Raw genomic sequence first — 26,313 nt, 5'->3', positions numbered from 1 at the left:
CGTAATAAATTATTTCAATTATGAATTAGTTTTAAAAAATTTAATATTTTCTAATTAATACAATAACACTTATTTATTATGATCTTAACAATTTAGAATTTTTGTACTTTTACTAAGATAAAATGAGTAAAAAATCTAAAAAAATAAATGTTTATGTTCGACTTCGGCCAGTATTTCATGATGCTGACAAAACTCCGGAAGAAACTTGTGTCAGAGCGATTCTACCAAGTAAAATTGAAGTAAATAAATAAAACTGTTAACTATTTTTAAACCAAAAAATCTGACATATAAAATGCTAAAATTTTTCGTGGGCATTGGCAGTGTTTTTCAAGTTTTTTTATTTTTAATTAAAATAATTAAAAAAACATAATTATCATCTAACATTTATCAAAAAAAAAAATTTCAAGATGATAAATTGGCGAAACACTCTTGAAACTATCACTTACAACTTTGAACAAGTTTTTGATGAGGATTCATCCCAAGATGAAATATTTGGATCTTCAGTTCAACCACTTCTGTCAAAATTTACTGATTTGCGAGAAAATGTTTCTGTGTTTGCTTACGGCCCAACTGGTTCAGGTATACAAGAATAAATGTGTTATTTAAAATGAAGAATTAAAATTGGAAAAAAATTATTATGTTTATTGTTAAATTAATTCTATGGCTGATGGTATATGTGCATGTGGTTGATAATGTTATATTAAATTGTGCATTATTTTTTAAATATTATTCTTTAGGTAAAACTCACACCATTCTTGGAACTGATAAGGAACCAGGTTTTATTCCAAGAACCATGCAACAAGTTTTTACCAAAATTAGAAAACTAGATAAACTGAATGTAAAGTTATTGATGTCATATATAGAAATATACCAAGAAAAGGTAATTCCTATAAAAATCCAAACAACAAGTAACTTTATCTAATTTTGATAAACTAAAATTTTCTTTATTTATCTACTTACGTTCTGTTAAAAAAAAATTTACTTTTATAAAATTTTTTTTACTTTTTAGGTTTATGATTTGCTTGGAAATTCCAACAAAACTTTTGAAATTCGACAAGATTCTCAGTGCAATATATTTATTAATGGAGTCACTGAAACTGAGGTTGATAACTTTTCATCTTTTGAAGAAGTATTTTTACCAGCATGTCAAAGAAGGAAGACTGAACAGACAAAAATGAATTTAAGATCAAGCAGATCTCATTGCATTTTACAAATTAAGGTTTTAAGATGTTGTATTCTTAAAATTTTTTTGTTAGTTTTAAACTGAACTAATAAAATTTTAATTTAAACTAGGTTGTTTCTATAAATTAAAATCTTTTTAAAAGGTTTAAATAGACTTCAGAGATGTACTTTTTTGTTTGCTGTGCCTTTTTTCGATATTTTTTGGGGGCCCTGTACAATCCCACACAAACTAAACCCCTTTTTATTTACTTATATTTTTAGCTAATCACCCACCAGGCCCATCCTCCCCATCTTAAAGAAGTTGCAAAATTGTCGATTATTGACCTAGCAGGTTCGGAGGACAACAGAAGAACAGGAAACACTGGAATTAGATTAAAAGAATCGAGTTCTATTAACACATCACTTCATATCCTCGGAAAAGTTGTTGAAGCGTTAAAACTTAATAATGGGCAAAGAATTCCATACAGGGACAGCAAACTCACCAGAATACTTCAGGTTAGTTTTCATCATACATAAATTTGTATTCCAAGGTAAAAGTTTTTTTTTGTATTTTATATATATATATATACTGGTACTTTGTCTTCATTTTTTTAGGGCTATTATTTAACCTTGTTTGTTGTAAGTTTATGCTGTTGTTTTATGTATATACAATTTGTTTTTTAAATTAGCAATATTTCTAAATAGTTTTGGTTGGGGAAAATAAAATAGCTTTTAATTATTCATTTTTGTATGTCATATTTTTTTCTTGTATAACGAATATTTTTCTGTTTTACATACATTTAAAGTTTATCTCAATTTGATTATTAATAGGACTCCCTGGGTGGTTCAGCAAACACCTCAGTTATTGTAAATATTTCACCAGAAATTTCCTCACTACTTGACACACAATCTGCTTTAAACTTTGCCTCTAAAACAAAATGTATTGAAAACAGGTAAATTCAGTTGTTTTTTTTTTCAATTTAAAAAATTTTTTTTTTCAACTTAAAAACATAAATATTTGTTTATAGGCCCTTCACCCATTCTGTTGTTGAAGTTCCATTAATAACAGACAATAATTTACACTCCCCAAAAGAAAATCAAATTACTGAGAAAAAGTTGAAAGACGATTTTTTTGAACAACTAATTAAAAAATATCCCGAAAAGTTTGAGAATCATGTAAGTAAAAAAAAATTAAAAAAAAAACTTTTAGATTTACCTCTTACCAATTAACTATCTTTTGGCTAATACAGAAAGAAAAGTTATCTAATTTAACGAACCTGGTAAACGATATTGAAAACTTGGAAAACAAGGAACAAACAAATAACTGTGTAGACAAACAAGTTTTAATAAATGATATAAGAAAGTCAACAAGTATGTTTAAGGTAAGGTTGAAAACTTTTTTTTTGTGGATCTTGTTTTTTATTGTAAAAAATATAATTTTAAATTAGTGTTATTTTTTAGATTTTACAAGAGAAAAAAACTGAAAATAATTGTCAATTTCCAAATAATATTGAATCCCCAAAAAAGAGACTTTCCAGCAACTATAATAATACTGGTATGTATATTGGCCTTGTTTATAAAACCCTTAATACATGGTTACATATAAAAAATGTAGACTAAATATACATGATTTTGACGTGTGTAAATTGTGTTTGACATTCTAGATACATCTATAATGGAAGAGTGTCCACCATGTAAAAAACAATCTATGAAAAGAGGAACCATTTTTAGACTTCGCACTTGCAGCGAAAATGAAGGAAAATTTGAAATTCAAGTAGAAAGTGAAAAAGAAAATATGCGTGGTACTAAATGTTACTAACTTAATAACCGTTAGATTTATTTTTTTTAATGGTTAAGTTTCTTTGTTCAGCTAATCAAGTTCTAGAAATTATAAACTTTGGAACCTGTGCTGAATTACAAACATTGCATGGATTAGGAGAAGTTCGTGCACAAAAAATTAAATTATTTCGAGAAAAAAACGGATTATTTAACAATGTCAAGGAGTTAACGTCGGTATTTTCTGTGAAAATTGCTGACGACTTAATAAAGGTAATTATAAAAATTTAATAAGATAACCTATAATTACATGCAGGATTTATAATTATTAATCAATTATTTTCTGTTTTTTAGAAAAATTGCCTAAAAACGTGAATGTTGAAGGAAAAAATGGTTATAGTATATATTACCCATATTATATTATCTTCATGTAATTAATTTATTTGTTATATAAAAGTTTATATAATTGTTTAAAATAAAGTAATTATAAAGCCCTAAATGGTATTTTAAAAGTTAGGTAAAAACATGACCATTTTTCATGTTTTTATATTATAAAATGAATTAAAAGCAATCAAACTTAAAAATAAACGAATAGCATTTACATTCAAGTAAAAGCAAAATAGTACAATGATTGGAAGACTAATTAAAAATAATTCAAAAATAAAAACTTTTAAAGAAAGGCAAGCAGTTTGATGTTTAAAAAAACCTTACTTTATGTTGACTTAAAACTGTCAAAAACAAAAAAAGTTTTAAAACAAAAATAAATTACACTCTAAATTAAAACTTAAATTAATATAAAAATAAAAAAGCCATCTTTTTTACATTAGAAGATTTAAAACAACATTGTTTTTAGCACAGTTGTTGTGTATTATTTAAGTCAGTAAGGACCTCGTTTACAGCATTTTTTAAGTTCTGCGGTTTACACTGATCTTCAATCCAGTTAATAACACCGCAGGTTAGTTCTTGGAACGAAGCCGTCCCGACAGTAGCATTAAATGAAACAAACAATTTTTCCATGACTTCTTGAAATATTTTAAACTTTAAATCGGCTGATACTGTTCCGTCGATGTTGTTACCGGATGTCATTTGTTGTTTTACAATTTGCTCGTAGCTGGATTTCATAATATTCAGGGCAGTTTTCGACTTTCGTAGCTTGCTTAACTCCTCACTTTGTTTCTTTTTTTGTTGTTGTAAAAACTCAATGTATGCCAGTGAGCGTTGCAGTATTACAGCTTTGCTCAACTTTTGTGATCCACCATCAGATGAAGTTGAGCAGTTTGGTACAAGATCTTGCAAATCATCATATCTATGAAAATTACAAAGTGAGACAAATTCAGATTACTTTAATTGGCATTATCTCCTACTTTATGTGTTCATTTATTTTTATTAATGGTGTCCTTACAGCATAGAACTGTTTAAGTTTGTTTCGCAAATTCTCTGTAAAAAGATTAACTACTTTTTTATGCAAGGCTAAAACATAATATATTTCTTTCTACATCATTACCCTTTTTTGATTGCATCTCGTCTTTTTTTCTCCGCTTGTGTATGTGCCTCCCTTCTTCGTTCCTTATACGACAATCTTTTATCCGTTCCTTCATCATCCTCTTCATCAGTGTTGGGGACTGATGAAGCCGCACTGGATGGATTTGAAATATGCAAATTCATGGAGGGTTGTGACGTCATCTCAATGTCAAGTGCTGATTCGTCAAGTTGGTCAAAACTGGAAATAGACATCTTTATTTTGAGTTCCAAAACGTTGATGCTGTTCGCGGCAATAATAACATAGCTATTTTTCTTTGTTTGTGAAATCACGGGTGCAGGCTACAAACTGACAAAATTTTCAGGTGTTTTATTAAATCTAACTCGACTGCTTTAACGTATTAATGTTTTAGTATTAGTCTGTTATTTGAACAGTTAATCTACAGTCTATTAAGATAAGAAATACATTAAAACGCCATCGGCAAATAACAGCTGTGTGTTTTCCAACGTTGATAGTGACTCTGGTAATAAAATTGCGATGTCATTTGTTGCGTCAGATTTTAGTGTTTCCAATTTTTTGTAAGTGTTTGATTTTCTTGGTATCAACAATTATTTATGCAACCAAGTAGATTTTAATAAATTTTAAATTACGAAATTTATTTTAATTTTAAAATTTATTTGAAAGAATTTGCTTTAAATTGTATTAAATAAAGTTTTTAACATAGTGAGATATAAGTATTGGCAACGTTGTAGTTTATTCCCATGTCAATCAAGTTGTCAACAACATGCGCTATGCACAATTTTATTTCGGCAAAGGTTGTTAAACTAATTACTTGCATACAAAGCCAGGTTGTGTTTTTTAAGGTTTAAGTTAGCATTAATCATATTTATTTTTTAAAATATTAACTACTATATATGTGTAGTTTCGTTACAGCTAGTGCAAATAATAAATAAATAAATAAATAATACACGGACAGACGGAGCACGTGTTAACGTTTTTTGTTTGTTTAGAAATAAAAAATCTTGTTTTTTTTATAAAGGTTTTAAGACTTTTTGTTTATAATAGGGTTACAATGGACGATAACAACAATTTTGAGGACTTATTAAAGGATATTTACCCAGAACGGGTAAATTGTGATGTTTTAAAAGAAAAATTAATTAAAGTAAGATTATTTGTTTAGTAATGATTTAATTATATTTACATAAGAAAATTTTGTATAGTAAAACTATGTGCTCTTAACCTAAAATTTTGTATGATATACAGTTTTTATTTCAATACCGTGGCTTTAAACAGGTAGCTAACTATGTATTCAATTACTATACAATTTTTAGCATGGAATTTCGCAGTCATCAATAACTTCTAAAAATGATTCATCTATTTATAAATTATATTTTCAAAACCTTGCTTCTCTTTCTAAAAGAAATTTCCGAAAAAATAGAAGAGGTCAACTTTATAGTAAACTACAAAAGAAAACTTGTTTATTTGTTAAAACCACAAACGACATTGAACTAAAAACACCTAAACACAATATAAATCACAACAATACCTTAAATTTAAAAAACAATTTAAAGCCAGTTTTAGCAGAAATGGAAAAATTAGAAGCTCGGTCAAAAAAATTTAAAATAGATAATATAAAAAATCAATGTAACAATAAAAAGGTCACAAATTTAAATCTTGCAAAAGCTGATAAAAAATTAAATTCAGTCATCACAAAAGTTAATAAAGAAACCGAAAAAAGAAATATATCACAAGTAAAATTAAATAAAACTTTACCCAAATCTAACGTATCACCCAAACGCAGAAAACCTTTAAAGCGACCATCATTTTCCTCCAATGAAATTAATAATAAAATTTCAAAAAATGACTAATTATTTTAAATTTTATCTGTTGTTTTTATTTAATATTTTATACTTTTCAAATTAACATAAAACACTGTTATTTAATAAAACTTAATATTAATGCTTTTTACGATAAATTTTTTGTTTAATAAGGATAAGATATTTACATAGTAAATTATGTTTTGCTTGACTTTGCGGGTCATTGTTTTTAATAAACTTGATATTTGGTATTTCTTCCTAATAAATTTTCGTGGTTTATTAATCCAAAACTTACATATTCCCACCTCAACACACCAAAATAGTTTTCACAAAGTATATGTTTTTATTGGAATATAGTATGTTTAGGCATAATAAAACAATGATAAAACTACAAATTTACACATTGCGGCATGCAAAAGAAGTATCATATTTTAGAATAAAGTAATAATAGAATAATTATGCAGAAATGTAGACAAGATAAAGCCAATAAAATAAATAGATTATCATGTTTTATAAAAATTATAGAACTATATATTGTGTTGTGTTATACAGTAAAATTACACTAGGTATAAAGAAGCTTACTAAGAAAACAGAAGTAATACTATGAAATTAACCACTACAAAACAAAAACAATTTAGAAAATCACATTAATTGGACTAGAAAAAACATTAATTTGACTAGCGAAAAACATAAACATATATAAATTACAATATTCCATGAAATTGAAATGTTTTGAATAAAAATTTGTTTAAATTTTGTATCGCTGTAGATCAAAAACATTTACAATAATAACAAACATTTACTACTTGATTCTAAATGCAATATTATTTATTTTTTGTTTAAATCAAACCATAATTTTTTTAAATATTTACAATCTAAAAATACCCTGTAATTACATAAAACTTATGGATTCATTCCTCAAAAGAATTTCGCCAAATTACTGATTGCACATAGCATATTTTTTTGTCCACTCTTCGGCAATTTTGTTGTATCGATTTCTGTCATTTTTGAAAATTTTCGCGATTTCGGGAACCAGGGGATCGTCAGGGTTAGGATCAGTCAATAGTGAACAAATGGATAAAAGTACTAAAAAAAGTTCCAATTTAAGAATAGTAGAAAATAATTTAATATCCATGGTATTACTAAAAAGTCGTATATACAATTATATACTAAGCAGACCGGTTAATTATTTAATAAATGTTTATGTATATATATATATTTAAAATTTGAAAATATTTTTTTAAGTTTTAAACACATCATAGTTTTACCTTTTGCTATAGTTAATGCAGGTGACCATTGTGATCTTAAAATGTCAAGACATATGCTTCCATTACTGTTTATGTTAGGATGGTATATTCGAGTAGTGAAAGCTAGCTGTATATATAAGAAAAAAATATTTTAGTAAGTGGATTTTAAAAAAAACATATATTTTTACAATATTCTGTTTCAAAATTGTGAGTTATGAATACAATTTTGAATAAAAATTAGTAAATATTTATTAGAGATTTTGTGTAATACCTTCGGAGGTTTAAATGGATAATCTGTTGGAAAATGAATGGAAAGATAAAATATTCCGGATTGAAATGGGCTTTCACTCTGTTAAAATTGAATCTTGTTAAAAAACTAAAAATTTATATAAAGTCATTCAATTTTCTTTTTTCATTAAACAAAAAGTTGTTAATTAAAAAAAATTGTATCTATTTAAAACTGGTTAAACTCACAGGTCCTTTAATTGAAGCTTGCCAATGAAACACTAGAAAAATAAAAATACAGTTCACAAACTATAAAACAACTTTATTATACTAAGTTACTTAATGGTTGGTTACGCAACAACGTCAAAATAAATATATTAAAAGTTAAAAAAAACTATTAGTTACTTACTATCATCACCAATTGGTCCAGCAGTACACTGTACGTGTGGATCTTTCTTTAAATCTTTATATTCCTAGAAATAAAGTAAATTAATGTTTACTATAGTAATTACCTAAAACGTGTGATTTAACCACTATAGAGGCTAGAATTTTATTTAAAATATCAAATAGACAACGTAGAATATAAAACGTACCTTATTTATTCTTTTTAAAGCCATCTTGTATATATACAACGTTACACAACTCGTTTTTGTTAAAACAATTGCTTCCGCTAAACGATTCCAGTTAGTGAAATTGTGTTTTGTGACGTCATTGTTTAGTGAAGCATAGAAGTCAGATTATTATCTTTCGGCGTTTTAGTTTATCCTCTATTTCCCGACTTTAAATGTTTTTAAATGAACTTTGTTTTTATTTAACTTGTGATTTTGCCGTATATGTAAGTATTTTTAAGTGTATAATTAACAATGTTAAAACCATAGATATTTAATCGTTACATGTGTATAACAATAATGAAGTTAAGAAATTTTGCAATGAAAAATAACAATGTCCTTTTTCAGTTTAAGTAGTTAAAATCTTACCACAAAAAAGTTAAAATCTTACCACAAACTTTTTATAAATACTTCTTTAATATGTTTCAATACATAATTCACGTTTTTTTCTGAGGCGAATAACAGAGTTGTTTAATGAAATTAGCACACAATTGGTCTTTTAATTGATACTTGCGAATTTGTAAGGATATTGGTTGAGGCTTTTGTATCTGTCATCCATCTTAAATTACTTTACTCACAAAACAGGTTAAATCCATCGACCCATAACCATATTGAGTAACAGTTTGAGTAATGTTTGCCCGTGGAAGAACAACATATTGTATCAATTTGCTAATGTTGGCGTCGCAACGATGGAATTATGAAGAATGTTAGTTTTCAATAGTTCGAAAGAAAGCGTGCCTGTAATTATATTAATAGCAACCGCTTACATTATAGCTATTTTGTAAGTGCCCCTATCTTTATAAGTTAGTTTTATCAAAGATCATGGAAAAACTATATTTTATACATGACTTTTTTACAGAAACATTTGTAAGTCATTCTAAGAGTAAAAATGTCGAAATCAAAATCTTTAAAAAGTGATGCTGGTCGATTTAAAGGCGCTGCAAGATACGAAGCAATAAAAGCTAAAACTTTAAAATTTCCTTCAGATATTTTGCAAATTAAATCAGGGTAAGTTACAAAAAAACTACAGATTTTTAGTAAATCAAATAAAATATTGTTTTAACCTACAGGTAAACTAGCCTACTTTTTGTCGATTTTTATAAATGTATCGGTGTTTTTAGCTCTAGAAATTTGATAGATTGAGATTGTTTTGTAAGCAGATTACATTGCTAGGTCTATTTAGAAGTATCAAAAATATTAAATTACAAAGTTTGTTTATTTTAACTTTCATATAGTGTAAAAATACTAAGGTCAATTTTTTGTGCAGAGCTTTGTCAAAGGCTGCATTTATTCTTGTAATAAAATTGTTGCAAAACGTTTCATGTGTTTATACAGCTGTTTTAAATATATTTTTGAAACTATATTCTATTATAGTATTATTACAAATTTACTTACACAACAATAAAAAAACTTTATATGATAAAAGAACAATCCAAACAATAGTTAATATCCTATTTAAAGAATTTCATTGTTAAACTTAGCTGCCAAAACATTAAAAAAATTATTTTTCTACAGAACACCGCATTTAAAATCAACTGATGCATCGAGTCCGCCCTTCTTCGCATTACGTTTTTTAACGACTGCAAATTCACATTCTAACTCCTCCGATTTGAGGGCTTCTAAGCCTAATAAAAATAAAGTAGATGATGAAAAGCAGTTGCTGCCGGTCGAACTTACTATTAATAAGAAAATTAAATTTCCATATCACAAAGTAAGATATTGTTTGTGTTACAAATAGTTGACTGATTATTAATTAAATACTATAACTTATCTGGTGTAGCTTTTTCACTTTCTTTAATTCTTGGCTAGTTTAAAACTCACAATTTGTGATAAAAATGTATTTAGAAAATGAGCAAATCGGGTTTGGAGGGATTAGGTTCATCCGATGGTGATGTCATCGAGCATTTACGTCACCAGTTACGACCCCACCAACATAATGAAACAATGAGCGTGCTTGAAGCTATGGCAGATCCAGAGGTCAATATTAAAAAAATATTTTTCTTATCTGGAATATGTATTGTAAATTTGTTTTTAAATATACTTAATAAAGTTTAAATCTGTTTAAACATTTTATCATACTTTATACTTTAATGTTATGTACAAAGGTAAGAGAAGAACGATTTTACTATGAGCCTCTGTCGACTTTTATGAAAGATAAAAGAAATAACACTGCTGGTAACAAAACGTTTCAGGATCCATACAGCCTTCGTGTTGTTAATATCATGGTAAACTTAATTTTTAACACCAAATTTTAGGTAAAGCCAAGACTACAACTATATATTTTTAAAGTGTTATTGGTAGTTTAGTTAAAAATGCTTTTGTTTTTACTTCGTAGATTCCTGGTGTCAATCAATCTGGGGAAGATGGTATGATGTTACCCTTTACTTTATCACGGCATCTTGCAAGTAATACTAGAAGTACAGCTCGCAAAAGCAATGGTCAATCAGAAGTTTACTCGTTTTTGCCTCGCGTCGTTGGAAACTCTCTTAACCGAAAGTTAAACGGTGACAAAAGCAGAAATTTAATCGATTATTATTTATCGGAGTCAGCGCAGAATTCTCATAACCCGACTAATTTCATATTGTCGTCCAATCACAGCAAGGATTCGCCGAACGGAATGTATTTTCCAAAAAAGTCGCAGCCCAACTTACCTCACATCGGACATAAACATTACATGACTGAGCCAACTGACAGCAGAGATGCTACACGCACAATCAAAAACCTACCCAGCGTTAACAATTCGCAACGCAATGCCTCTACAGTGCAACTGCCAGTCCATAACGACGGAATATTGCCTCGCACTTCTGCTGGTTTTCCCAGACGAGCAACGACTACTGCGACCGGCAAGTCTCATCTTATAGGCCCCATGAACAAAATGAATATTATAGCTGATTACAGTAAGGCAATGCAAGGTGGTTTTATAACGTATGACGAATACATCAAGAAGATCTCCGCATTGTCTCTCCACAAGGTAGCGATGCCAAATAGCTCACACCGGCATTTTCAAGTCGTTAGGTATGCATTTATTTAGGTATTTACATAGATTTAAACAAACTTTACAGATTTGATTATTTTTGAATTTATTAATTTTGTGTTTAATTGTTATAGGGATGAAACAAACAACATGAAACCGAGACTCACTCACGTTGATATTGATACTTCGCAATCAATTTCCACATTCACGAAAACTAATGAAACTCGGACAACAACTGATAACAAAGACAACGAAAGAGGTATTACACAATTCGAGCAAAACTTTATAACAACTTGTTTTGTTTGTTGGAGTCTGAAAGTGCATACTTTCTTTCTGTATGTGAAATAAGTCGAATTTGAGGCCAAAATTCTATTGATCAATAAAAATACAATGTAACAGTTTTGGGATTTTAAATACATAAAAATTTATCTTTAGAAGAATCGAATACAACTCCACTTGGTACCTTAAAGCCACCTCGTTTGCACAAAATTGTGATTGGAGAGGGACTGGATTTAGAAGAACGTAATCAGCAATCTTTACCCAGTTACAACGAAGATGTAACCTTGGCGGATATACCACGTTACACAAATGCACATCATGGTAACTAAAAGTTATATTTTTGCGTTGATTGTAGAACCAATTGGAAGCTTAATTAAGTGCATATTCAAATGTAGGTAAGGCTACCTCTGCTCTAATTCAGAGTACAAATTTACCAAAATGGCCTGCCTATACATAAATTGGTTTTCTTTGTTACAAACTCAAGTATTTTGGTATTAGGCAAACAACCACAATATTTCCATTGGAGCCACGAAACAAAAGAGAACACTCCACACTGGCGAGGTGCATATGAAAAAGAAAAATGGTTTCAGAAAAACAGATCAGTTAACTCCAACCCTGGAAAGCAAGCCTCTGACTTTCAAAGTTCCCCTCGTGTAAAAGTTGATGAAATGGTTTCTGAAATCAAACCTCCAGGTGAAAGTTAGCTGAACTTTATTATAATTTTATATTAAGTGCTCTAATGCTCTTCACTATTCAACTCAAGCTATTTAAACTCTGTAATTGGTTGTTTACAGCGGTACGCCCGATTGACGAGTACTTAAAACTAAAAGGTGTCACTGAGCAAACTTATTCGCGCAGAAAAGCTCGCCAATTTCCAAAAAGCGACATTCCTGTGATCAACGAAAACGAAGTCAGCACTTTGCCGTACGATCATTATAACTTATCCAAACTACCTTACCAACTCGATGAACCTAAGGACGTCCTAACGCCGATAAGTCACGTGATACCCAGCGTTGTGATAAATGACCAAGAAAACGAGGAGTGGAACGCTGAATCTGTTTTTCAACCTCATTTGGAAAACATGCTAAAGACAATTAAAAAAGCGGGTGCGGAAAAAAGGAAGCCTAAGATCGAAGCCCAATATATAAAACACGCTGTTGTACCGCAGGTCTTTCTTAATAGGTCAGAGACGAGTAATACGAATTCTGACAAACTCCTTGGCTTGCGTAAAAGTGGTGGCCATCTAAATGTCGAGAATGCGTTTCGAGTTAACACCCCTCCTCCACCATCACCTACAACATCTGAAAATTAATTTAATTTAGGGATATTGTACTAAATATATATTTGACTTGACATATTCAATCTTAGTTGATGTATTAACATTATACTTAGATACAAACGCTTTAGAAGTTGTACATTGTTTGCACTTAAAACCATAAATTATTAAATAAATTTATATTTTATTGTAATTAATACTAATTACGTTTTTTTTAGTGTATATTGGATTAAATAAACAAATATATAGTGAAAAAATATTTTCTAAAAGTAGGGGATAAAAGTATTATATTTAAAATAAAATTTCTCTAGATGGTGCGCAAGGGGGCCTTTGTCATAAAGTGGCGTGATCATTTTTGAATCAGGTTGTTTTTCTTAATTCTTGTTTTCTTTGTTAAGCTTAAGAATTTTTGTGAGATGGGTTTAGTAGGTTTTCTATTCACCTAAATATACCTTTAATAAAGTTTCTTATGTTACTAATCGGATCAAACCATGGCGGTAGACTCAACAGATTTACGAAGTTTGTTTTTAAACTGTTAAGCATTCTGTGTGTTTACGTTTTGTATTTTAATACAGTAAAGTTAACAGGTTAAGTTCGACTAAAAAAAGATTTGTAAATAGACATACTACACACGAAGTTTGCTATCTGACTAATTGCTAGGTATTTTAAACCATTTTGAGATATTACTGATATTATATATAAATTCTTATAATCTGATAATCGGTTAATTCTGTTGGTTGCCAGGCAATCAATAGATGTAGAATACTTTTTGTTAGATCGACAAGGATTGTCTTTAACTCAGAATTTAACATACATATCGTAACAACTTATTAAATTTTTTTTATGTATTATACTTTTTGTCAAATTTTATTTTAAATATCGGTAAAATATGGTCTTAAGCTGACATTTTATGCGGCAATTTGTCACCGACCCCCCACGTTTTTTGCAGGCCGAACCTTCTGGCCGAAGCTTTTCACGGCCAAAGCTTCTGTTCCCCCAGAATATCACTTGGTAAAACTTAATAAGCTTTAACCACTGTACATGCAGCTGGTAAGATTAAGGTGACTCTGGTTTCTTCATGCCAGATTTTTATAAGAACAAAATGCTGTAAAATTAACTTAATTTAATTTTCTGTATACAAGAAGACAATTGTTTAAAAGTTACAGAAGTACAGTTTGATATTAGGGTTAAATTCGTTAAAGCAAAAATAATATTAATTTAATTTATATTGGGTTTGTTGGCCATGCCATAACATACTAAACATCTTTATGTAAACATTAAGACTTATGGTATGTTTCAAATCATTAAATTAATTTTGTCATTCTTTCCTGTCGCATTATTGTAATATTTATTGTGAATATTTTTATTCATAGTCATCAATGCGCAAAAAACCTAAATAAAAAAAAATTATCTTGTTTTAATATGGTCACTGTTTAATATTTTATTACATAAAATGTTAAAAAGTGATTAACTTAGGTCTATATATATAAAATATGTTTAAAATACCTTTATTGTTTTGCTTTATTTTATTAACTTATTATTTAAACATATTCTGTCTTATGTTAAAAACTTGAGAACCTTTTTAAAAATTTAAGAACCTTTAATTTTTAGTCTGTCAGTCTGTAGCATAAACAAATAATTTTTAGGTAGGCTATTTTCAAGTATATATATTTAAGAGAATTTTAAGAATTATTTGTGTAAATAATTTAATCCTTGTTAATATTTACGAAAAGCTCTAAATAAATAAATTAAATATCCAACTTTATTAATTTTATAACTAAATGCATTTGTTAATGACTAAGACGTTATTGCTAATTTATAATAATAAAATAGTCACTGCATCTAATTTTTATTAGTTTAGGTTAATTGATCAATTTATTAAAATTGTTCGAATTATTAATTAATTTTTTTTACCTCGAAGGCAATGTTATACAGCAACAATCTAATTCAATTTGTTTTAAAATATTCTACAGAGATTTACTGTGATTTTTTTTAACCTTTAAACTTTAATAAATACAAAAATTTGTTTACTTCGACTTCAACCACAATGTCACAAATAATCAAGAGAAAAACAAGTTATATTGATAAAAAAGAAACCAAAGATAATTCAACGGAATTCACTATAGGTAAATATATTCTATTTATTTTGTGTACTTATTTTTAACCTACAAGTCAAAGGCTTTCCAGTGCTACTAATATTAAATGGGAATTTATACAGCACAAACCATGCAGAAAAAATGCTTTGTTTGCTTATATCTGTGTGCCTTCTATAAGATTTGTACTCTTGTTCAAAGTCCACATTTTTTGATTTTCACAAACACTTTAAAAGTCCAGTTAGCATAATAAAAGGTAGCTGCGATGGTGCAACGTAGGGCAATAAAATGTAGGCCAGTCTAATAACAACCCAAAAATTACATTAAAAACAATTTTGATTTGAAGAATAGATTTTATAGAAGAGAAAAATAAAAATGTTTGTTAAAAATTTAAAGGGTGAATAAATAGTGGGGACAGAGTTATTATTAGTTGCTTGGTTGTCTAGGTTTCAATCACTTTTTTTATATATACCATTTAAATTTAAACAGTTTTCATAAGAGATAAACATAAATAGTTCTCAATGAATTTTATGATGGAATGGCACAAAAATTGGTTGTGGATGAGAAGTGAGTCTTTGTTACCGACCACTGTGCTAACTAAATCTCAGTCCAGCTCCACGGTTGTTTTATTAAAAAATCGAGCTGGGGAAATGTATGGAAATCTTGTGCAAAGATTTAGAAAGACTTCTGGGGAGATGAAGCAAGATCCAAACAACAACTCCACCGAAAATGATGAAGTTTTTGATGAAAATTGGCATCTGAAGAGCCCAAAACACTTAATGAGTGGAGCATTTCCTGCTTATTTAAATAATGGGGCCAAAGTGAGTAATCCTCCAAGTAGAAGAAGATCTTCTTTGCTAGAAGGTCTAGAACAAACAATGACTGTTATGAAAAATGACAAAAAAATGGCACAGTTGGCTTTACCAAGACAAAGATTACCTCATAGAAACAGACATGTTTCTTCTGCTTTACCTATTCCCATTTTGCCCCTGCGCGAGTTTAAAACCTCTGGTTCATTGTATGGATATTTAGATAATGATCAACTGTATGTAGGTATGAATTTGTGAAAAATATTATATTTGATATCAATATTATCTAATGTCCTCTAAAGATTTAAATAGGTAGAAAGTTTATGTGGCAAATCAAGTAAGAAAGGATCTAGTACATGCTAGTTAGTGCTTCTTTTGTATTATTACTAATCTGCTCTAGAAAACTGACATTTGCTATCAAATCCAAAGTCCTTCTTGTCTTTTGTTGGTAAATATTTACAATTGCCCAGGGTGTGTTTCATAGAAAAAGTTTGTAGGTTAATTTGCACAGTTAGTTCACTAGTTGTAATATTATCAGTTTAATTATTTGTTATATGTGATTAAGGCAAAGGGCAAAGCTCACATTCTTTAAAGTAAAGTTTTCCGTTATGTAATAATGGGGAATTTTGTAATTATTTACAGGATGATGCAGTTTATAAGCCTTAGTTTATTTTGTGACAAAATGTGAGCAAGGTACAGTGTAGACAACTGTTAATGAATTATCATTTATTTGACAAACAAATTTGGAAATATTATTACAAAATACTGTGGCATACTAAGCCTACTTTACTATGAAAAACGCTATATTTAACAAAAAGCCTGTTGTATTATAAACCTAATCTGTATTTTACTTTAGAAACCAACCAACCCAAATCTACAAAGGGATCCATTATTGCCATTGTTGTTATTTTTCTGTGCGCACTTGGTCTTATTTTATCAGTTTACAGCAACTTTCCTGAACTAAATGAGTAAGTTTTATTTTTTTTTTAAATTTAAGAAGATATATTTTTGTTAAAACCATTTTTAAAATATATATTTTACACTACATCATTATAATTTATAAATTAACTTATCTATGTCTATTTTAATGTTGTTATGAATACCTTAATTATAATTTTGTTTTAAACCAAACCTTACCTTATATATTTTCAGGGAAGAACGTGAAAAAATAAAACTTCCAAGTAATATAGATGATGCAAAAGCACTGGGAAAAGTGTTGTCAAAATATAAAGACACAAACTACTATGAAGTGATGACAGCATTCTTTATCACCTATATATTGTATCCTTTTCAATTTCATTTTTTAATGTAAAAATAGAAAATAGTAGTTTAAAAAACATATTTTTCGAATATATGGTGTATAAAATTTGTTACAAAAATATTAAATTATTTTTTTTCCTTGACCTTTGGTTATCAAAATTCAGTTTACAAACTTTCGCTGTACCTGGATCAGTGTTTTTAAGTATTTTGTCTGGGTTTCTCTATCCCTTCTATATCGCATTGTTTCTAGTTTGTACGGTAAGTTTTTTTTTTTAAATATAAATTGTTTTTTTGTATTTTTTCCGCAGTTTTGGCAGCGTTAAAAATGTGTTTTTTTGGTACAGTGTCATTATAGAAGTCTTAGAAACATATTTTTATATTAATTTTTGCAGTGTTCCGGTATTGGAGCAACTGGCTGTTATATGATCTCGTATTTTATTGGCAAGCCTCTTGTTAATAAATACTTAGCTGAGCGAGTCAGAAATTGGAACGAAGTGGTAAGATCAAATAACAAATGTTCCTAGTGATATATAATTGATGTCAACATGTCGTTGTTATTATAAAATTAACAGCTTGTTGACCTAATTTAACAAAATAGGGTATTAAATAGAAAACGCCAATAAGCCTTAAGGCATACACTCTGTTTTAAATACTTTGTTAAACTAAATTATTATTTCTTTAAATACGTGATAATTGGAAAATGATTTTTTATTTTAAGGTCGATGGTCAGCGAGAGCATTTATTCAACTACCTCTTATTTTTAAGAATAACACCATTTTTACCGAACTGGTTTATAAATATTGTATCACCAGTAATTCACATTCCTGTGTCCTTGTTTTTCTGTGCTACTTTTATTGGAGTAGCACCATTATCATTTATAGCAATTCAGGTAAAAACTTTTTGCTGATTTTTGCTTATGGACTCAAAAAAAATACCGACTTTATTTAATAACTTTGGTTTAACAGCATATTATAGCAGTGCTTTACCAACTATTAAATAAAATAAACCTAAAGTAATAATTTACTAAATATTAGCTTCTTTTACAAGGGTATTTTACAAAGTTCAAATTGTTTTATATTTTTTAGGCTGGTACAACTTTATATCAACTAACAACAGCTGGTGATGCTTTTTCATGGACTGGGATTATAATAATGGCAGTTTTGGCACTTCTATCTATCGTACCTGTTTTGTTAAAAAATTATTTAAAGAAAAAGTTTGAATAATTGATTATTTTTGTATTTGTTTATATCTCCATGATTTCTAATTCGTATTTTTTATTTTTCGTGTTTTAATTCACAGGTTTTAGTAAATTATTTTTTTTTTCATGTTTTAATGCATGTGTTATTGTTATACTTGTAGTGCAATGTAAGAGAAATATAATAATTCGTACTGCACTGCTATTTAACATTTGTGTTGTATTTTTGGGGTACCTATAAACTATACAGGATCAAATGGATCGAATATACTGTCTTTAAATATTTAAAATAGAATCTTTAGATGGACTGGTATTTACATTAAGTAATACTAAAATATATATAAACTAATATCCACTAATTAACAACATTTTTTTTTCATGAACTTTCAAAAAATACCGGTACCTATAAACTACAGGATCGAATAGATCGAATAAATAGAATGTACCCAAACATATATCAAATAGTTTTTGATTAAACCAAATGGATCGAATGTATATCGAATGGATCAAATGGATAGGATGGAACAAAAATATTGCATAAATTAAACCCTACCCCGACCCTCACCCATTCAGAATAAGCATAATGCATGTGATCCATTCGGTCCATTCGATCCGTTTGGTCCATTCGATCCATTTGGTTTAATCAAAAACCATTTGATATACGTTTGGGTACATTCTATTTATTCGATCTATTCGATCCATTCGATCCTGTAGTTTATAGGTACCGGTATTTTTGGTATTTTTTGAAAGTTCATGAAAAAAAAATGTTGTTAATAAGCTGTTAATTAGTGGATATTAGTTTATTTTTTATTTTAGTATTACTTAATGTAAATACCAGTCCATCTAAAGATTCTATTTTAAATATTTAAAGACAGTATATAAAATTTCTAGGTATAATAAATTAATTGGAAACGTCGAGGTTTTTAATATCACATTTACTGACCCCTGGCGGGCTGTATTTGTTATGGTGTGACGTCACATTTTACGACACAATTTTGATGATTTTGCACGCAGCGTTATATTTTATAAACAAAAGCATTTGTATGGCAAGGGAGTAAAGGTATTAGTATATATCAACAGGCTATTGAAAGTGTTAAATTCTTATCTTGTTAATTAATTATTTAAGCATGGTGATGTTGGTTTGGAAGTGTTGCTAAATGGTTGCCAGGTTGAAAAGTTTAACAACAAACAGACTGAACAGACGAATAAACTGTTACGACGACGCTGGCAATTTGGTTTTAGCTAAAGGAAATTAAGCCATACAGCTGTAACTTAACAGCTTTTAGTGTTTAAAAGCGTTTCTTTGACCCATTACATTTATAAGATTTGTAAACATGTGTATATTAATTTTACAGATAGTTTTGTAATTGCAGTTAATGTATAATATGAGGTAAAATAACTGGTGTAAAATGGGGCAACAAGTGGCCAAAAGACTTGGGTACAATGACATACATAATATACACTCAACGAATTCAAACAGAAATCATCAAGCAGGTATTTTATTCATTCTATATTTAATTGTTATTAATTGATATGGTTTAGTGTTTTCTTAGCAATATGTGACAATACTGTTTATTTTTAATAAGTTTTCTTAAAGTTTAAAATTTAAGAAATAATTAAACATTAATGTTAAATAAAATAACAAGACCTCATTTGTATGTGTAATATCTTGGGTTTAATAAATAAATTAAAGATTACCATACATACCTTTCTTGTTTTTTAATATATATACATTTAAAAGCCGGCAGCGTGGTGTAGTGGTAAGAACACTTGCTACACCACACATGAGGTCGTGGGTTCAATCCCCACTGATCTCATGCTGTAGCGCCCTTGAGTAAGGCGCTATAAACGGTATGAACTCCTGCTGAGCCAGCACTTAATCAGCAGCATTATTACCGGGCAATTATAGTCTCTATAATATCCCAAACTGCCACAGGCAACTCGAGACTGGGTCGGAGTAAATTATGTTACTCTATGTTTAAGTCGCGCATTCGACTTTCCCACATCGAGGATAAAGATATATACAAAAAAAAAAAAAAAAAAAAAACACACATTAATACTATAATATTTTTTAAATGAAATTTTTTTTTGCATTAAAGGTTTAAGCATCTTTAATAGATTGTTAAGAAACAGGAATTATGGTTTTCAACGACCTTCTCCCCTCAATAATTTTGTGGATTTAAGTCTGCTACCTCCAGAACTTGGAATTGAGGTAAAGTTGAATTTCTACAAAAATCTATTTACATTTGTTAATTTATGTAAACCAGGAATTTAGAAGTTTTTTAGATAACTTAACTGGCCAAAAAGTAGTTAGATTGCAATTGTTAAATATTTTTCTTTGTCCTGATAGGATTTTATATAGGCCTACTAAAAAAAATTTATATGTTTGTTTTAAATATTTACCTGTTGCACAAATTAAAATTGGGTGTTTACTTTTTTGTTCTTATTGCAATATTGTGTGATGTAATGATTAATGTCACATGATTAATTGTTTTTAAAATATTTGTAATGGCACAAATTTTCGCATTTTTAAATAGAAAAGTATTTACATGCATTTAAATGTAGCATACATTTTTAAGTTAATAATGTATAATTTAAAGTATATATATTTGTTGGTCCGTATAAATATAAATATTTATGAATATTTAACTGCAATTTGTGTAATTATTAATTGTTTAACATTTGTACTTATTGCAGATATTAAAGAATTTAAACGCAACAGATTTGTGCTTGGCTTCCTGTGTTTGGTCCGATTTGGCAAACAGTGAAATTTTATGGGAACAGTAAGATTGTTTTTATAACTTTTCTTTGAATAACAAAATAAATTTGATTCTCCTAGCATTTTCCATTATTTTAATTGTTTTTTTAAAATTTTAAATAAATTTATGAAAGCTCTGTATATATATATAAATGTTTAATGATAAACTAACTTACCGAATGATATCACTTTACTCATTATTACTCATATTCTAAATAAAACATAAAAGTATGTATATCGTGGTTGAAAAGATTGTTAAAGTAATATAATTTAAATTAAGATGGTGACTTGTTCAAATATAAATAGCTGGCTTAACAATAAACCTGGTCTCATGGTATTGGGTTGTAAAAGGGCATTTTGTTGCCTACACAATACTGGTTGTTGTTTTAAAAATAAACAGCAATAAAATTGACTAATCCTTTCAACTGTAATAATTTTTTTTTAGAATTTTGCACTGTATAAAATTAAAATTTTAGAACTAATAAAATGTAAAAATACATCCTTAACTAATTTTTTTTTTATAATCAATATTACAAATTTTATAGTCTGAACAATCTTTATTTAAATTTAATTGTATAAAATTGGTATTTATATAATTTATAAATAGGTATTTTATATTATTTTTTCAGGTTATGCAGAGCATCATGGGGCTTTTGTAGTGGTTATAAAACCTGGAAAAAGGAAGGAAAGTCGTTCAAACAATTATTCCTACTCTTAGATGAAGGAAGTCTCACCTTTAACACAAATCCAGAATGGGTATGTAATATTGGTATTATAATTAACAGTTTGATAAGAAGTTTGCTTTCAATTTAAACCTATATACTTCAAAAAAAGAATTTTGGGAAATTTATATATAAAATATACATTTTCTATTATTTTTTTGGGACAGTGTATTTGATATAAAAATTGTTTTATTTATTTATTATTTAACTTAGTATTGACAATTGACTTTGCCTTTTTTAATGTTTAACATATTCTTCAGGGCATCAAATATTTAGTTGAAAATCGGGTTTTAAAAAATGACCCAAAGGATTTAGCCAACTTTTTTCATTACACAAACCAACTTTGCTGGCAAGAAGTAAGGATTTATTTGAGAGAAAGGTGAGATTTTCTTAATTTACGAAATATCAACTTTTCTTTGTCTTGGTCACAAGTCCTTTTATGACCTTTAAATGTAATAAAATAATTCGTGATCAAGTTTCACTTCTATTTGTTTTTGGTGTAAGCCAAAGGTTGTTTTATGTCTAGGGTTGCTAAGTGTAATACACACAATTTTTATAGGTTTTATTTTTTTAATCTTTATATAATGTAAACACTAACCTTTTATACAGAACATTATATTTTAAGCATCATATTTGTAAGTTGGTATATATCCCTTTAGAAATCTGGTACTGTGACAAATTTCAATGGTGCTACACACCTATATTTTGTTACACACCTAGTTTTTAAATTAGTCAATTTATCGCTAATTCGTAAAATGTTGAATTGGTTTTGTTTGTAGGCAAGATGTACTTGAAGAAGTCATTCAGCTTCAAAGTTTTAAAAAACAATTTTTACCCAACGCTTTAAGGTGAACAGTTTTTTTTCCCATTAAATAAATAAACATAGCCTTAAAAGTAACTATTGCCACATTAGAAACTTAAAATTACATCTTGATATATATTAGATAAAAATTCACAACAAAAGACAAACAAATTTTTTTTTCATGTTGCAGAAAGTTTTTTAATGCAGTTGACTCGCCAACCTCACGAGGTGAATATTTAAATTTGTTGATGGACAAATTTGCCAATCGATTCTGTACTGATAACCCAGACATTAGCCTTACACCGGGTTAGTATATGTGACAATGTTTCAAAAAATAAGTCTAAATGAAAATTTTTTTTACGATTTTTATTTTTTAGATGTTGTGACTATTCTTTGTTATTCCCTTATTCTACTCTCGGTAGATCTGAGTAGCCCTCATGTAAAAAACAAAATGTCGAAACGCGAGTTTATTAAAAACATTTGTCGTGCAATTGAAACGAGAGACTTGCGACTGCCACCCAACAACAACCAAAACATTGTTGATACTGATTTTGCTGGGCATTTATATGATAATGTTTATCTTATCGGTCATGTGGCGCCGCAGCGGTGGGATGATAATAGGCAAATAAGGCATTAGGTTTTATGTCTTTAGGTTGCGATGCAGATTTTTGCAGTTGTTAAAATGTAGTATTTTGATTTTTTTTAACCTCTGCCTCTTTAGAATCAGCAGTTGTACAATCAAACTAACTAACATATTTAAAAAAATTGATTTAAGGTTTGATTTTTAATTTAGGTTATTTTATTGGTATTGGTGGTATATTAAAATTTGTTTTACTAATATTATGATAATTCATGGCTCAAAAATGCTTAAGAATAGGCATGTAGATATAAGTTTTACTGTGATTATCGAAATATTAAGAGGATTGTACAAATTGTAGGTAGTGTACTTTGAGTTGTAATTTTGATATTATATTTTGTTTAGCTGTAAAAATTAGCAAAACCAACTATATTTTTATACTATGTTAAAATATATTTTAAATATTATGTGTAAGGTTTAGGTCAATTTTATAATTAATACAATAGTTTAAAGGTTCTTTTTATGTCATTTATTTTTCACATTGAAAACTAATGTTTAATGCTAATTTTAGCTCATTTATTTTTGTCGATTTTTTATGCAAGAGGTTTGTTTGTTTGTTGTTCCATCATATAATTCTTATATTCTGTGTTAAAATAAAGTTTCATAACTTTCAATAACTAATCCGAAATTTTATTTGTTTTTACCTTAGTATTTTATTAAATATTTTTAAATCAGGTTTTAAAGATGATTATAGTTTTTGCCATCTGTCTACTCTAAAGATTTAGTTTTTTTTTCTATAGGTTTTTGATATTTTTATTGGGTAAGGGTGTGCGGTTTGGGATGTGCCTGGTCTGACTCATAGTTCGATGCCATGACTGGTTTACAACAATACTCGAATAAAAATTAAGTTTTAACTGTTAAACACTCTTGCTACATATTAACAGATCAATTTTGGTATACTTGTGCTATATATTTTATGCAAAGTGTTTGAACATAATTTGAAACTACAGGTATTAAAATGTGGAACATATAATAATAAAGCACTCACATGTAATAAGTAAAAAAGTACATCTAAAAAAGGGACACTGATATTGAAACTTTGACAGAAAAACATTGGCAAATAATATTTATGGATAATAGATTGTGCAGAAAAAGGAAATACATGCTGGAATTTTTATTTATATCAAAATTTATATAAAAACTAAAACAAATTAAGCAAACTACATAGCTTGATTTAAACCTCCAGAACCATATAACAATTCAGTTTGTGTTGAAAGTGAGCTTGTGGTGTGAAATTGTCCAGTGGGGTCTAAAAGCCCAGGTAGTAAAGATGGGTCGGCCTCCATAAGCCGACTAAACGAGGGCATATCATTTACATTGTCATGCATACTACTTGTAGTTGCATAAACCAAATCGTTAACCATCTGTGCGTTGTTTGATGTAAGTAACATTTGGTTATTAGAGGTGGTAGTTTGATTATTAAACTCTTCATAATCTGTGCCGGAAACAAGTGAAAATTCTTTCAACCTTTTAAAATTTATGATTTCGAGGTTCTTTGTTTCAGAGGTACGTTTTCTCGATTTCTTTATTACAGTTGGATTATCTGTACTTTTTTTTACCCACTGTATCACTTTCTTCATTTCACCCTTAGCTTTGTTTAAGGCATTTTTATCCTTACAGGACTGTATTAAGGTCAATAGCTCCTGGACACTTTTTTCCATACTTTCCTGCATTGTTGATTTTTCTTCAGCATTATTTGCTTTTCCTTTGATCGGAAGGTTAACGGTCTTCTGGGACAAAATTGAGGATAAATAAATATAGTCGTCTATTTCATTCTCAGTTGTGTATCCAAAACTTGATGGTGGATAACCAGCTATCTCATGTTTTCTATACTCTTCCCGTATAAAATCGTTAACAATTAATTGAATATGATGCTTTTCGTACAATCCAAGCCTTAATAACTCATCAATCTTTTGCCTTATGAAAGGATTTAAAGTTCTCACAGTGTTTTGGTGGCTATCAAACGGATGATTAGCATGGGCTTCTGGCAAAGGGATCTGCACATAAAATCGATGCAGAGTTGCGCATTTTCCATTGCCCCAGGCCTCTCTTAATCTATTAATAATGGCACTTTTTTCTTTCCTCATATTGTGCTTTGAAGCAAAACAGTACTCTGGTTTTAGTACAAACTCTGGAAACATGACAACCTCGCGTATGCACATGAAAGCTGGGCAATTTCTCTTTTTTGTTGGTTTAACCCGGCGACGTTTTGTTATAAGTGGGGTTTGGTGAAAAATTGAGGTATTGTCATTCGGTAGGTGGGGTTCGTTGTTTATAATATTGTTACTGTTTAGTTCATTGCTATTTGCATCCTGAAAGATTATAAAATTAAAAATATAATTAATGTTTTATTATATTTGATGTGTTTGCGCATTATTAATATTATTTATTATGTAAGTATATTTAAATATTTATACATTATTATGATAATACGATTATATTATAAATTGTTTTGCAATTCATATATACCAGCTTTTTATCTGACTTTAGCTTGTAATATTGGGAGCCGTGTTCACAAACTTTTATTTGTGAACTATTTGAAACGAAAGGAATTCCACTAAAAGGTACAACTAAGTTGCGATTGTTAAATTCCCAATAAATTCGATCTAAAATAAAAGAAATTTCAAGTCATTTTTATACATGGTTCAAGTTTTAAAATTATCAGTATATATAGCCCATTTAAAATTTTTATATTTAAAAAAATAGTTTCATTTACCCAAACATAATTACCTGCTCTGCCATATCGAGTGCAATTATTATTATTTCCTGCAGATTCAAAACTTGATTTATTTTTCTTGCAAGATGACCTAATAATAAATTTCGACCTGGAGGACTGATTATACGCCGCTAAGAACAAGTCCAATTTATCTTTTCCATCAATATGACCTTTTATGTAGTTTTCAGATTTTTGCGCATGGGTAACATACATTGCTAACACTTTATACACTGATGGCACTTGCTCCATTTTTAAGCAACGTTTAGGCCTACATTTATAAATATTTGGCCTACAAGAAGTAATAAGTGGTTGAAAAAAACTTTTTTTTTTAAATATGGGATTACTTACTAAAATTGAGAATTAAATAATTGATTGTCCCCGAGTTTTTTAAATAATTTATTTTTTTATGTCAAAAAGTAATTTAGCAGTCTTTAAGTACTGCAAGTATATATTGGTAGAAATTATAACATCCGTATAG

The 26,313-nt window shown here is 28.6% G+C and overlaps 7 protein-coding genes across 8 annotated transcripts; 4 read left to right on the top strand and 3 right to left on the bottom strand.

Annotated features, from left to right (window-relative positions):
• Positions 1 to 95: 95 nt before the first annotated feature.
• Positions 96 to 3,532, top strand: LOC145747492 (kinesin-like protein KIF22). The gene is made up of 12 exons (XM_082564887.1): positions 96 to 239; positions 408 to 579; positions 738 to 880; positions 1,010 to 1,219; positions 1,444 to 1,677; positions 1,993 to 2,114; positions 2,190 to 2,337; positions 2,412 to 2,543; positions 2,623 to 2,716; positions 2,826 to 2,963; positions 3,032 to 3,210; positions 3,292 to 3,532. The coding sequence occupies exons 1-12, from the start codon at positions 123 to 125 to the stop codon at positions 3,310 to 3,312; spliced, it is 1,710 nt and encodes a 569-aa protein (XP_082421013.1). The 5' UTR covers positions 96 to 122; the 3' UTR covers positions 3,313 to 3,532.
• On the bottom strand, positions 3,435 to 4,925 carry LOC145747508 (max-like protein X). Its single transcript, XM_082564888.1, has 2 exons — positions 4,442 to 4,925; positions 3,435 to 4,243 (listed from the first exon to the last, which is right to left on the bottom strand). Exons 1-2 carry the CDS (start codon positions 4,669 to 4,671, stop codon positions 3,787 to 3,789), a joined length of 687 nt encoding a protein of 228 aa, XP_082421014.1. The 5' UTR covers positions 4,672 to 4,925; the 3' UTR covers positions 3,435 to 3,786.
• Positions 4,926 to 6,565: 1,640 nt separating this feature from the next.
• Positions 6,566 to 8,397, bottom strand: LOC145763966 (ubiquitin-conjugating enzyme E2 D3-like). Its single transcript, XM_082575522.1, has 6 exons — positions 8,300 to 8,397; positions 8,116 to 8,179; positions 7,956 to 7,987; positions 7,753 to 7,830; positions 7,503 to 7,608; positions 6,566 to 7,320 (listed from the first exon to the last, which is right to left on the bottom strand). Exons 1-6 carry the CDS (start codon positions 8,321 to 8,323, stop codon positions 7,172 to 7,174), a joined length of 453 nt encoding a protein of 150 aa, XP_082431648.1. The 5' UTR covers positions 8,324 to 8,397; the 3' UTR covers positions 6,566 to 7,171.
• Positions 8,398 to 8,941: 544 nt separating this feature from the next.
• LOC145740733 (uncharacterized) lies at positions 8,942 to 12,995 on the top strand. 2 transcript variants are annotated; one of them, XM_082558565.1, is made up of 10 exons: positions 8,942 to 9,095; positions 9,174 to 9,322; positions 9,830 to 10,025; positions 10,160 to 10,291; positions 10,420 to 10,539; positions 10,650 to 11,329; positions 11,423 to 11,547; positions 11,727 to 11,888; positions 12,066 to 12,260; positions 12,362 to 12,995. In XM_082558565.1, exons 2-10 carry the CDS (start codon positions 9,204 to 9,206, stop codon positions 12,877 to 12,879), a joined length of 2,247 nt encoding a protein of 748 aa, XP_082414691.1. In that variant the 5' UTR covers positions 8,942 to 9,095; positions 9,174 to 9,203; the 3' UTR covers positions 12,880 to 12,995. The 2 variants fall into 2 exon arrangements, with proteins under 2 accessions (XP_082414691.1, XP_082414690.1); XM_082558564.1 differs by having other exon boundaries at positions 11,724 to 11,888.
• A 2,228-nt stretch (positions 12,996 to 15,223) lies between these two features.
• On the top strand, positions 15,224 to 18,404 carry LOC145740734 (transmembrane protein 41B-like). Its single transcript, XM_082558566.1, has 7 exons — positions 15,224 to 15,989; positions 16,602 to 16,713; positions 16,898 to 17,026; positions 17,170 to 17,263; positions 17,398 to 17,502; positions 17,724 to 17,894; positions 18,091 to 18,404. The coding sequence occupies exons 1-7, from the start codon at positions 15,458 to 15,460 to the stop codon at positions 18,226 to 18,228; spliced, it is 1,281 nt and encodes a 426-aa protein (XP_082414692.1). The 5' UTR covers positions 15,224 to 15,457; the 3' UTR covers positions 18,229 to 18,404.
• Positions 18,405 to 19,554: 1,150 nt separating this feature from the next.
• Positions 19,555 to 23,706, top strand: LOC145750962 (F-box only protein 8-like). The gene is made up of 8 exons (XM_082567035.1): positions 19,555 to 19,694; positions 20,300 to 20,412; positions 20,898 to 20,983; positions 21,588 to 21,714; positions 21,941 to 22,059; positions 22,460 to 22,528; positions 22,673 to 22,788; positions 22,860 to 23,706. Exons 1-8 carry the CDS (start codon positions 19,610 to 19,612, stop codon positions 23,117 to 23,119), a joined length of 975 nt encoding a protein of 324 aa, XP_082423161.1. The 5' UTR covers positions 19,555 to 19,609; the 3' UTR covers positions 23,120 to 23,706.
• A 311-nt stretch (positions 23,707 to 24,017) lies between these two features.
• Positions 24,018 to 26,111, bottom strand: LOC145761325 (uncharacterized). Its single transcript, XM_082574575.1, has 3 exons — positions 25,850 to 26,111; positions 25,589 to 25,725; positions 24,018 to 25,431 (listed from the first exon to the last, which is right to left on the bottom strand). Exons 1-3 carry the CDS (start codon positions 26,082 to 26,084, stop codon positions 24,280 to 24,282), a joined length of 1,524 nt encoding a protein of 507 aa, XP_082430701.1. The 5' UTR covers positions 26,085 to 26,111; the 3' UTR covers positions 24,018 to 24,279.
• Positions 26,112 to 26,313: the final 202 nt, after the last annotated feature.

This window comes from Corella eumyota, chromosome 1, assembly GCF_963082875.1.
Source record: "Corella eumyota chromosome 1, kaCorEumy4.1, whole genome shotgun sequence".
NCBI lineage: Eukaryota > Metazoa > Chordata > Ascidiacea > Phlebobranchia > Corellidae > Corella > Corella eumyota.
This window is presented reverse-complemented; position numbering and strand designations above follow the sequence as displayed.

Excerpts from the sequence above, each read along its gene's own strand:
- LOC145747492 (XM_082564887.1), top strand. The coding sequence starts at position 123 with ATGAGTAAAAAATCTAAAAAAATAAATGTTTATGTTCGACTTCGGCCA. Across the intron at positions 881-1,009 it reads TAGAAATATACCAAGAAAAG|GTTTATGATTTGCTTGGAAA; the intron begins GTAATTCCTATA and ends TTTACTTTTTAG. Across the intron at positions 2,115-2,189 it reads ACAAAATGTATTGAAAACAG|GCCCTTCACCCATTCTGTTG; the intron begins GTAAATTCAGTT and ends ATTTGTTTATAG.
- LOC145747508 (XM_082564888.1), bottom strand. The coding sequence starts at position 4,671 with ATGTCTATTTCCAGTTTTGACCAACTTGACGAATCAGCACTTGACATT. Across the intron at positions 4,244-4,441 it reads CGAGATGCAATCAAAAAAGG|ATATGATGATTTGCAAGATC; the intron begins GTAATGATGTAG and ends TAATTTTCATAG.
- LOC145763966 (XM_082575522.1), bottom strand. The coding sequence starts at position 8,323 with ATGGCTTTAAAAAGAATAAATAAG. Across the intron at positions 7,988-8,115 it reads TGGACCAATTGGTGATGATA|TGTTTCATTGGCAAGCTTCA; the intron begins GTAAGTAACTAA and ends TTATTTTTCTAG. Across the intron at positions 7,321-7,502 it reads TGCATTAACTATAGCAAAAG|TACTTTTATCCATTTGTTCA; the intron begins GTAAAACTATGA and ends AACTTTTTTTAG.
- LOC145740733 (XM_082558564.1), top strand. The coding sequence starts at position 9,204 with ATGTCGAAATCAAAATCTTTAAAAAGTGATGCTGGTCGATTTAAAGGC. Across the intron at positions 10,292-10,419 it reads AAGCTATGGCAGATCCAGAG|GTAAGAGAAGAACGATTTTA; the intron begins GTCAATATTAAA and ends TTATGTACAAAG. Across the intron at positions 11,548-11,723 it reads TAACAAAGACAACGAAAGAG|AAGAATCGAATACAACTCCA; the intron begins GTATTACACAAT and ends ATTTATCTTTAG.
- LOC145740734 (XM_082558566.1), top strand. The coding sequence starts at position 15,458 with ATGAATTTTATGATGGAATGGCACAAAAATTGGTTGTGGATGAGAAGT. Across the intron at positions 16,714-16,897 it reads AACTTTCCTGAACTAAATGA|GGAAGAACGTGAAAAAATAA; the intron begins GTAAGTTTTATT and ends ATATATTTTCAG. Across the intron at positions 17,895-18,090 it reads TATCATTTATAGCAATTCAG|GCTGGTACAACTTTATATCA; the intron begins GTAAAAACTTTT and ends TATATTTTTTAG.
- LOC145750962 (XM_082567035.1), top strand. The coding sequence starts at position 19,610 with ATGGGGCAACAAGTGGCCAAAAGACTTGGGTACAATGACATACATAAT. Across the intron at positions 22,060-22,459 it reads AGGATTTATTTGAGAGAAAG|GCAAGATGTACTTGAAGAAG; the intron begins GTGAGATTTTCT and ends TTTTGTTTGTAG. Across the intron at positions 22,529-22,672 it reads TTTTTACCCAACGCTTTAAG|AAAGTTTTTTAATGCAGTTG; the intron begins GTGAACAGTTTT and ends TTCATGTTGCAG.
- LOC145761325 (XM_082574575.1), bottom strand. The coding sequence starts at position 26,084 with ATGGAGCAAGTGCCATCAGTGTATAAAGTGTTAGCAATGTATGTTACC. Across the intron at positions 25,726-25,849 it reads CACTCGATATGGCAGAGCAG|ATCGAATTTATTGGGAATTT; the intron begins GTAATTATGTTT and ends CTTTTATTTTAG. Across the intron at positions 25,432-25,588 it reads TAAAGTCAGATAAAAAGCTG|GATGCAAATAGCAATGAACT; the intron begins GTATATATGAAT and ends ATAATCTTTCAG.